Raw genomic sequence first — 11,073 nt, forward strand, 5'->3', positions numbered from 1 at the left:
TCGATGGAGCCCGATGTGCGATGGCTTCAGGTGTGAGTTCTGCGACGAAGTCGGCCAAAACTTGGCCCTTTATTGCTGTTCTCGGCCTAAACTCCAGGTCAAACTGGCCCAGGGTTACTGCCCATTTTGCTATCCTTCCTGTTAAGTCTCCTTGTTACAACAAGGAATTCAGTGGGTGCTCTGTTAGGACCACAATCTTGTGTGCCTGAAAGTAATGGTTCAACTTCTTTGAAGCCATTACTAAGGCCAGCATTAATTTTTCCAGTGGTAGGTATCTTGTTTCTGCGTCGGCCAAAGTTTTACTTACATAATAAACAGCCTTTTGTTCTCCTTTTTCCTCTCGGATTAGCACTGCACTGACTGCGTGTTCTGAGACTGCTAAGTACAAAAACAGTTCCTTCCCTGGTACTGGGTTGGAAAGAACCGGAGTTATGGTCAAGTACTTTTTTAGGTCGGTTAAGGCGGCTTCACATTCTTCTGTCCATAGGAAGTCTGTGGTTTTTTTTACCAGGTTGAAGAAGGGTCTGCACTTATCTGAGCTTCTGCTGATGAATCTGTTTGGGGCTGCGACCCTTCCAGTAAGTACTTGAACTTGCTTTGCCGATGTTGGGCTCTGTAAGTCTAGGATGGCCTTGATTTGGTCTGGGCTGGCCTCAATGCCCTTTCTTGTTACCAGATATCTTAAGAATTTACCTGATCCAACTCCAAAGGCGCACTTCGAGGCGTTGAGTCGGAGCCGATATCTTTTGAGTATGTCAAAGACCTCTTTTAGGTCGGCAAGATGACCCTTTGATTCCTTGGTCTTCACGACCATGTCGTCGATGTAGACTTCTACTGTTTTGCCAATCAGGTGCTTAAACATCTTTGTCACTAACCTCTGATAGGTTGCTCCTGCGTTTTTTAACCCAAAAGGTATTACCTTGTAACAGTACAGGCCTTTAGGGGTGATGAACGCGGTCTTCTCCTCGTCTGGAGGGTACATGGCAATCTGGTGGTACCCTCTGTATGCATCCAAAAAACTCATCCTTTCATGTCCTGAAGTCGGGTCTACCAGTTGGTCGATTTTGGGCAGAGGAAAGTTGTCTTTGGGGCAAGCTTTGTTGAGGCTGGTGAAGTCTACACAAACCCTCCATTTGCCATTCTTCTTTTTTACTACTACTGTGTTGGACAGCCATGTTGGGTACTGAACTTCTTGGATGGCCCTGGCCTCCAGGAGTCTGTCTACCTCTTCTTCTACTGCTTCGACGTGCATCAACGTCGGTCTTCTAGCTCGTTGAATCACAGGTTTTGCCGATCTGTCGACATTCAGTCTGTGGCAAGTGACCTCGGGGTCAATGCTTGGTATTTCATAAGGTGTCCAGGCGAACGCCTCTATGTTTGCCCTTAAAAAATCTTCCAGTTCTTTCTCTTCTTCTCTAGCTAAGCCTGAGCCGAGAAGAAAGAAACGCTCTTCGTCGTCCTCCTGGAAGAATATTTTTTTTAGCGCCTCTTCACTTTTTTCGGCTGGTTCTTTCCCGACGTCTTCTAGGACCTCTATGTCCTCATCTTCAACTTCTGCGTTCCTTGGCTCTCGTATACTACAGGTGGACTTCATTGCTGTCATGGAGCAGTTTTTTGCTTGCAGTTGATCCCCTCTGACTTCTTCAATCCCATGCTCTGTTAGGAACCGCAGTAGTTGATGCAACGTTGAGGGAACTGCCCCCATTGCATGCAACCACGGCCTTCCCAAGATGATGTTGTATGGTGAGGGCGTGTCAATTACCAAAAATTCCGTCTGGATCTTCTTAGTGCCGACTTGTACTTCCAAGCTTGTTGCGCCTAGTGGCCATGTCGGTGTTCCATTAAAGCCGACCATCGGGCCGCTGGATTGTTCTAAGTCATCAGGGTGAAGGCCCAGCTCCTTGTAACATCTGACATACATGATGTCACAGGAGCTGCCTTGATCTATTAGGATGCGTTTCACTTGGCACTCCCCAACCTGGAGGGATACTACCAAGGCATCATTATGCGGATGTTGGACCAATTCCAGGTCGGCTTCAGTAAAGGCTATCATCGGCCCTTGGCATTCTTCTGGCCGATGTCTCTTCTCCCCGACTTGGTAGACATGCTGTAAATGTCTTACCTTCTGGGTCTCCCCTCTGACTTCGTTTTCGTTGACCCTTGAGTGGATCACATTAACCACCCTCGGTCCTCCTGCTTGTGGTGGCTGTGCTGGGGAAGGCGGCGCTGCTGGTGCTTGAGGCAACCTTGCCTGTTCTTCCCTTGTCCTGGCTTCATCGACCAGGTCCCGCAGAAGGCCTTGTCTCACCAGGTCCTCCAAGTGTGCTTTCAAGGCTCTGCAACCTTGAGTTGGGTGTCCTTCTTCATTGTGGTAGGCACAACGTCTACCAACGTTCCTTCCCATGAATTCCCCTGGTGCTCTTGCCGGAGCCCTGAAATAAGGTTGGTTTCGAATTTGATCTAGGACTTTATGGATTGGGATTCGGAATACCGTCGTTACTGCCTGTTTACTTCTCAACTCTGTTTCTTGTTTGGTCGGCCCATTGTTGCCTCGACCTCGCTTCGGCGAGCCATTGCCCTTTTCTTGCTTTACCTCTTTGTTTCCCGATGTATCTTCTTCGGCTCTGGCGTACTTCTCAATTCTTGCCTTGAGTTCTTCCATGCTTTTTGGCAATGTTTTTGCCAAAGACTTCCGTAGTGGGCAGTCATCTTTCAGGCCGTTCTTGAAAGACACGACCGCTACCTCTTGGTTGCATTCGGGTATTCGGTTGAACACCTCGTAGTACCTCTTCGCATAGGCCCTAAGGCCTTCTTCCTTGGTGATTCTTAGAGCCATCAAAGCATCAACCCTCAGGGGTTGCAGCTTGTTGGTCACGAACCTGGCCACAAACATCTCGGCCAGGCCGTCCCATGTCTTTATGCTTCCCTTTGGTAATTTATGGAACCAATCAGATGCAATTTCCCCAAAGGATGAGGGGAATACTTTGTAGAGCAACGGCTCGTTCCTGCTATATAACGCCATTGAATTCAAGTATAGTCCAACATGAAAGTTTGGATCTGACTTGCCATCATAAATTTGAAACCTCGGCATACTGAATCTTTTTGGTGGTTCGAATTTGTCGAGTTCCACCGAGAAGGCTGTCTTCGGCTTTACTGGGGAGTTTACCTCGGCTTCAACATTCTGCTGCCTCCTTTTGAGGTAGTCCCTCAAGTCTTCTTTGCTCCTTCCTGGAGCTCGGCTGTCTATGGATTTTAGTCTTTTTGGTACACTGCTTTCGTCCTCGTGGTGGGCCCGTTTGGATCTTTCTCCATGGGTTGTGTCAAAGCAGAGTGCTTGCCTTTGAACATGCCGATGTTCTCTAGGCTCTGGATTTCTCATGTGGTGCGTCCTTCGAGACTCTTCTTGCCTCGGTTCTTCTCGTCCGACTTCCCTGGAAGGCCGGTGAGAATGCCTTCCGCTCCTGGTATGCTGAGGGACGTCGGGGATTGTTTTTCTTCCGCTCTTCTAGGCGTTGGTTGCTGGCATCGGCGTATCTTGCAGCTGGTATGGTGGCTGCATAACATTATTCTGCATCATGAAGTTGACGACTGACTGAAGATCTGCCAACTTGTTCGCCAATTCTTTTACTTCCTCATCCCTCCGTAGGCATCTGTCCCTCCATACCTGGAGGTTATCTTCATTGTAGTATTTTCCTTGGTCTGTCCTTTTTGACGTGTCACCCTCCTGGATGACGTCTTTCTCTCTGTGACCCTGGTAACGGGCTTCTATATTGTGGTTGTCTCCTTCAATGTCAAGGTCAATTGGTCTGCCACTCCCAGCGGGAGCGTCATCCCCAATATTTTCCTGCTGTCCGTTACTGGCCATCTATTCTTCCTTCGTTCCCACAGACGGCGCCAAATTGTGTGGGTGAAAATCTGATCACACTGCCTGCTTAGTAACCAACTGGAGAGCACAGGCAAAATAGATGGCTTCAGTAACCTGTAACAGAAAGAAAAGGCTCCAGCGGTGGTTCTTCCACCCGGGGGCACTCCGACGATCAAGTCAGTATATCTCTCAAAGATAATCAAGTGCGAAACTTAATACTCAAAACATAAATTGCATACCTTAGACCCACGGGGGTGCCTCTCTTTTATAATATACTCAATCCAAGTCCTACCAGAAGTATGACTTCTATGAACTCCAATTTAGTGCTTACTTTGGACTCTTTAAGAGATAAAGATAAACTCCCTAAGAGCTTTAATATACCAACACGTGGCACCTCGACGTGTCAGCCGAGGTGCCACGTGTTGGTATTCAGAAAATATATCCCCACAGTTAATATAAAAAATGTCATTGATGCATCATTCTCATGAATAATTGAATGTGTATGAAAATTCTAAAAGAACAATATTTTCTTAAAACTTAGAGAATCATTCATGAAACTCAGAACCAGTTGTTGGATATTTGGGCATTTTGGTCAGATTGAAGAATCTGCGCAAGACTGTTGAATTTATTGGTAAAGAAATTTGTTTTTGTGGACCACGACATGCCTGTCATTTTGAGCTAAGAAATTTCTGCAAAATAGTCTGAAAGGGATTGATGATTTTTTTAAAAAAAAAAAAAAAAAAAATCAGCAAATCTGAAAGGGACTTGAAGTATAGAATCATATATAGACACATGACGCCCATGAAAATGATTTGAAAGATTATTGTTGTGTTTTTGGGATTTGGGCAACGTAATCATGTATTAATACAACATTGAAGCCTCAATAATGTTTTAAAATTCATCGAAGCTCCCTAGTTAAAAGACCACAATTCAATAATTAACCTGAGTTTTAAGCCTAGTGTGGCATGATGTCACCAATGCACACTACAAGAATTTACACATTTGGCGACCATTTTTGGCGACCAAAAAAATTTTGGTCGCAAAAAAATGATATTTGGCTACCAAATATTAAGTAGTCGCGAATGATCATTAATTTTGGCGACCAAATATTATTGGTCGTAGAAGGTTATATTTTCGCGACCAAAAAATGAGTTGGTCGCAGAAAGTGGTATGTTTTTGCCGACCAACTACACATTTGGTCGCGAAAGGTCACATATTTTTTGGCGACCAAAAATTTGGTCGCCAAAAACTTATTTTCAACAACCAAAAAAAATTAGTCGCCAATTTATATTTTTAGCGACTAATATTTTAGTCGCCGTTGATTGAGATTTTGCGACTAAAAAAATTTGTCGGCGAAGGTAGCTTTTTTGCGACTAATATTGTCTTTTGGTTGCCAAAAATTTGGGAGGGAAATTTGAAACATGGAGGGGGAAATGAAAATTTTTTGCGAGTAAAAAAAATTTCTCTCCATCGTACCATCTCCTCTCTCTCTCTCAGGTCTCTGCTAAAGCTCTTCAAACCCCTACCCTCTCTTTGCATCGGACACCAAATCCCAAACCCTCCTCTCTTTCTTTTGGAAAAACTCTTCAAAACCCTCACTCTCTCTCTTCTTTAGACCCCAAATCCCAAACCCAAACCCCAACCGGCATAACAATGAGTGAGAAGGAGAAGATGAACAAAGAAAATACACACAGACAGAGCTCTGAACCAGAAGAAAAGAACAAAGAAAGAGAAGTAACGACGGAGAGAGAAGATGGCCGAAAAGAGACGGAAGAGACTTACTCACGCAAAGAACACTTCCACCCTTCAACCAGGTTTGTAGATTCAAACTAGGGTTTTGATTTGGGGATTTTCACTAAAAATCAAGGTTTTGATTGAGCAATTCGAAAATTCTGTAAAATTAGTGAATCTTAAGGAACTCTAGTTTAACAAAAAATTTGGTAATGTTATTAATTTTCACGAGTATCCAAAACACTGCGCACCAAAACACTCGTACAGCCCTAAAAGGGTCGCCGTTCGACCGTGTTTGTAAGCTCTGAGCTCTGGTCATGGCTTCAAAGAAGAAACCAAACAAGGCAAAGCGACCCAGACAAGGCTTTGAACAGCTCGACCGCTTCGATTCGCTTCCATGGAACTCTTCTCTCTCCGAAAACGACGACCCTTTCTCTATCTCTATTGGCTCTAGCGAACTCGAGGGAGGTTCGATTAGTTTTCAATTTCAATTAAACGAAAATTTTGGGTTTTCATGCTGTTTTTCGTTATGGGTTTCTGTTAGTTTTTGTGCACATGCTTCAGAATTCTAAACAGTTGAGTTCTTTTAGTTTCCTGCATTTTCTTGGCAACCAAACAGGGGTTGATGTTGGAAATTTTAAGAGATGATGATATATACATATTTTTTGGTTGTGAATGTAGGTTTTCTATCGCTTGAAGAGATTGATGAATCTGAGTATGGTTTGGAAATTCCTAAACCTGAGAGAGAAAACAAGAAACAAAGGACTAAAGAAAATAAAAATGAGAAAAAAAGGAAGCATAGTGAAGTGGAGGATGAGCTTGGTGGTGAGGTTGAAGCTGTAAGTGAAGAGAAGGATAATAAAGTGAAGAGAAAGAAGAAAAAGAAGAAGAAGAAAAAGAAGAACAAGGATGCAAAGAATTCTGAGGAAAATGAAGAACCAACTGCTGGTTAGTGTTTTGAATTCTCTTCAATTTTTAATAATTTGAGTCAGAATTGTAATTCTGCTTATTTATTTTTTAGTAAATTTGTGGATTAGTATAAAATTTTGTTTGATTAGATTGAGGTTAAGGTTTCTTATAGATTTTGTTCTGAACATGTCAATGCTTTAGTATTTATCCATTTCTGTGCTAGATAAATCATAATTTGGTATATTTTTGTCTCTCTACATATTAATGGTAATTTATTGATCTTTGGGTTGGGAATGCATTTAAGGTTGACAAGTTTTGATCTCTTTTTTCATATATAAATGATTTGGTAATATTTTGGTTCTGATTCACTACAAATGTACTTGTTATGAGTCTGCCACTTATCAATTTCTGGGTCAATCTTAAAGTTAAGTTTATGAGATAGTGCAGACTGCTTCATAAAGTGATTAAATTTGTTAGATAGTTTGTATTTTGGATTCTGTTTGAACGAGTGTTTTTTTTTTTACAAAATTAAATTGTGACAGAAGTCAGTGATCCCAAGGAGGATATTGAAGGAGATTCAGTTGATGAAGCTGAATATTACGCTTGGAATGAACTGAGGCTACTTCCCCTGCTTATGAAAGCAATATATAGTCTTGGGTTTAAAGAACCAACACCAATACAGAAAGCTTATATTTTAACATGCTTCTGTTCTGTCTATCATCGAAGCTAGAGTTTTGTGTGTATAGAGACCTAGCAACTAGATGTGACAACTAAATTTGATTTGCCCTTATAGAAGATTGATGGTACTATCTTTTCACCTTTGGCTATCAGTTCTATTCTATGATATATGTTGATGAACTTAACAATGATTCTTAATGGGACAATGGTAACATGTAATTAATTGAAACAGGTGACCATGGATCAATTTGGTTATGTGGCCTACATGAAGATGGGCTTACTATTCTGACAAATGGGTGTAGTTTATTAATTGCATGGAGAGGGATATCATTATAGTTCCCATGCTCTTACAAACCTGCTTAATTCCAAAGATTTTTGGGGTGCTTTCTCATAATTTGGTTTTTAAAGATTTTTGTGCTAAATATGTTTTATTCTTTCATGATAGTTTATATTCTTTTCTGCTAAAATCAAAGCATGTGCCATGAATCATTTGTGTACAAGGCGTACTCATTAGGATTAGAATATTTGATGGGATCATTCTCTTAGAAAAGTCATATGGAATTAGATGGAAAGGATTTTGTTATCCTAGATTTAGATAATTAATTTTATATATAGGACTTGGGAGTATATAGAATTTTAAGATTATTTGTAAGTTGTGGTACATGTGATTTTATGATTTTATTTTGACTTAATCTTTTGGCATGCTTGAGGTTGGCTTATGATGTTGAAGTTTCAATGAAGAATCTTGAAGATAAAACAATGTCTGATGAGGTTCAGAGAGTGAAGCATTGGTTTTTAAACAGAAAATGCTTTCTACTTTTACACAGAAGTGACCATGTTTACTTTTAACTACTATTTGTTGCTGATCAAAACCAAAAGAAAAATAAAGAAAAATAAAAGAGAGAGAGAGAGAGAGAGATTAAATTTATAACGGTTACCTTCTTTGCATAATCAATGACTTAGTGTGGATGCAAAACCCCATCTCTCTAACCTATTTTTAAAATTTTAAATGCTTAATCTTATAAAACTACCTAAACTTTTGAGTATCTCACAATCTTGGTTATCAAGGTCTGTATAAGTTAATACATCATGATTTATCATGCGATTCAAACCTAAGAAATTAGACAACACTTAGGTTGTGTTTGTTTCATAGAAAGGATTGGAATAAAATGAGTTGAAGTCTATAGAAAGAAATTAGACAAACTACCTAATGATATGTTTCACTGAGAAGCCGTAAAGTTGAAGTCTATAGCCTTGTTACATTATAAAATTGGATTTAGTGAAGGAATAAAGGTTTATTCATGTGTTCAAGATTTAGTGAAGGAATTCTAAAAGCTTTTGCAATGGTTCTGATGCAATCTTTTTGGAAAAGGTTAGTTATTAAAGTCAATCTAGTACCAAGAAGAGCTGGATCTGCTTTAAGTATCTCTAGTTGGGGTCAGAAGCTGGGGCAGAGCTACTAGATATCTCCCCCTGCACCCCCAGTTCCCACTCCCAGTTATAATGTTTTCCTACCCCTCTCCACTTTAGTGCTGCTTACCTTTCTCCACCATTGTCAGAAGTAGAAGGTGAAATTGTGGTATTTGATCAATATCTTGAATGTAGGGTACTGGGAGCATACACTTTCTATTCCTAGGGGAGTTGATCATGGCCCTCCATCTGTGAACTCGCCTGAACCATGTAGCCGAGAATTGGTTCGAATTCGACTTTATCACACGGTTAACACTGGCTCTGTCTTCTTTGTGGTCTCAGAGTTACAAGAGGTAAGTGCATTCCACACACTACAAGAAAATCAAGATTTAGCAGCATTTTTTATTGTATCGGCCTGAAAAAGGCTACTATAGATAGGCCATTGTAGCGGTTATTGACTGCAACTAAAAATAAAAGTTTTAGCAACATTTTTTCCCTAAAACGCTGCCAAAAGGCAAAGCTGTACATGAAGCTGTGTTCCTAGTGAAGTAAGGGATAACCTTAAATAATATTAACAATATTCCATTGCTGAATAAGAGAGTGGAGAATAAAAAAGAGAGAAAATGAAGGGAAGGATTAGTATACTTTGATCTCTTTATAATTGTTGACTTCAACACGGCAAGAATTTCATCTTTTTCTAATTGTAGTGAAAGAATTTCTTAAAAGCAACCAAATAAGCTACCTCCACATTTGTTGTTTGTTTTTATGGCTGAACTACCATATATCTTCTAGATATACCCCCTTGCACCTAATGGTGAGCTCATATACAGCAGCCTCCTTGCCATAAAAAATGGCATAATAGCAAAATTATGACATGGAGTCTTTTCTAAAGAAATCTAAAAATGTTGTCAATACCATACCAATGTTCTTATGCAATTACTGAGGGACAAGTTGCACTACTAGAATTTGCTTGTAATTAAACTCATGCTAAACTTTTTGCTATACTTCTTGTTTTTAGCATGAAGGCATAAAAGAGCAAATTGAAACGAGCATTTTCTTTATGAAGAATAGCAACTATTTTCATGTTTATTTCTTGTTCCTGTTTGTTGTTATGGTTAGAAAATTAGTTAGTTAGATTTTTTTTTTTTTTTTCATTCCAGATTGCACCAGGGATAACCAGCGTTTTCTTCTTTTCTTCCTATGTTTTGCAGGCTACGTTCACTGACATTCTGAAACAACTTGGTATGCCTTCTTCATTCTTATTTGCTTAAATCTTATGTCAAGTCTGATGCTTCATTGAGTCGAGTCGAGTCGAGTCTATGAATCTAATTTAAAAGTGTCTGTGAAAGTTTAGATGATACTCAAATTCTATTTAGCAATATGTTGCATTTTAGTAATGAACATTGAAAAATGAGCCGAAAATGTTTCGTTATTCCAGTGGCTTAAATAATCCTTATGGATGTATTGCACTTCAATGGGAAATTAGGCCTGCTCTTGAATGGCCTAGGATTTATTAAAACAGTTAATTGACTTGACTTTGCAAACATCAAGTGGAACCTTGTTGGTCTACTTTACCCAAAAATTTCCACTCTCACACAAAGATATATATATATATATAGATAGAGAGAGAGAGAGAGAGGGGCGTGTGTTTGATGATGCCTGTGAAATCACAATGGCCACAACTTTTCATTTATGTGATGTGCGTGTGCAACTTGACTAAAGACTTCAAAAAAAAAGAGAAAACATTTGGAAGGTCATTTAGACTATTCGATTGGATGGGAAGGACGCTCAAGGTAGGCCTGATGTTGTAGGAGAAGTACTATCACTAGCTATTATATTAAATATTGGACCCCTTACCCGAGGGCATTCAAATCTGGGATCCAAGGTTAACTACACTGCACATTGTCTTCTTTGAATTTTATTTTTTTTTCCTATTTTTTTTTTCTTTCTGTTTTTGTTGAGAGAGAGCACCTTTTAAATGAATCACATATGCTTCAAGCAGTTTTTGGGGTTTAATTAGACTGCACCTTTCATTTATTTATATTTATTTGAAAGCTTTTATTACTTAAAAAACAAAATGTACACTAGATAACACATCTCTCCTACATTGCTACCACACATATTTTGCATGTATGCCATTGAGAATCAAAGGTATTAGATAGTGTGCATGTTGTCATCCTGTCACACATTTTACATGCTATTCAAAGTTGGCTCAATATCTATGGCATCTCATAAAAGAAATGGAACTTCTTTACACTATCAAATTGGTATATATAGATGTATGGCCCATTTGAATACTTTTCCACTATCCATTGTGAATGTATATTAAAACGAAGATTCTCCTAGGAAGTCTTTTCTCTTCCATTCAACATGTGTTGTGCTAGCTTCTTTTTTGCCCTTCACCAGTCAACAAGCTTTTGTTTCAATTGCAATGTATTCATGTAGTTATTGTTTTCAATTCGAGTACTATGCTTTACTTT

At 39.7% G+C, this 11,073-nt stretch overlaps 1 protein-coding gene across 4 annotated transcripts; it reads left to right on the forward strand.

Annotated features, from left to right (window-relative positions):
* Window positions 1-5,648: 5,648 nt before the first annotated feature.
* Window positions 5,649-10,204, forward strand: LOC145788681 (DEAD-box ATP-dependent RNA helicase 13-like). 4 transcript variants are annotated; one of them, XR_014366347.1, is made up of 3 exons: window positions 5,649-5,679; window positions 6,278-6,544; window positions 7,048-7,368. XR_014366347.1 is itself a non-coding variant. In XM_082924649.1 (3 exons), exons 1-3 carry the CDS (start codon window positions 5,914-5,916, stop codon window positions 9,816-9,818), a joined length of 432 nt encoding a protein of 143 aa, XP_082780775.1. In that variant the 5' UTR covers window positions 5,831-5,913; the 3' UTR covers window positions 9,819-10,204. The 4 variants fall into 4 exon arrangements, 3 of the variants coding, with proteins under 3 accessions (XP_082780775.1, XP_082780773.1, XP_082780774.1); XM_082924649.1 differs by lacking the exons at window positions 5,649-5,679; window positions 7,048-7,368 and adding exons at window positions 5,831-6,064; window positions 9,805-10,204; XM_082924647.1 differs by lacking the exon at window positions 5,649-5,679 and adding an exon at window positions 5,831-6,064.
* The last annotated feature ends 869 nt before the right edge of the window (window positions 10,205-11,073 follow it).

Source organism: Camellia sinensis, chromosome 4 (assembly GCF_055761805.1).
Source record: "Camellia sinensis isolate YWXY chromosome 4, ASM5576180v1, whole genome shotgun sequence".
NCBI classification, from domain to species: Eukaryota; Viridiplantae; Streptophyta; class Magnoliopsida; order Ericales; family Theaceae; genus Camellia; species Camellia sinensis.

What these genes read in the sequence shown, in the direction of transcription:
- LOC145788681 (XM_082924647.1), top strand. Translation starts at nt 5,914, where the DNA reads ATGGCTTCAAAGAAGAAACCAAACAAGGCAAAGCGACCCAGACAAGGC. An exon ending in CTCTAGCGAACTCGAGGGAG is followed by an intron (nt 6,065 to 6,277) that starts GTTCGATTAGTT and finishes TTGTGAATGTAG; the next exon opens with GTTTTCTATCGCTTGAAGAG. An exon ending in AAATGAAGAACCAACTGCTG is followed by an intron (nt 6,545 to 7,047) that starts GTTAGTGTTTTG and finishes AAATTGTGACAG; the next exon opens with AAGTCAGTGATCCCAAGGAG.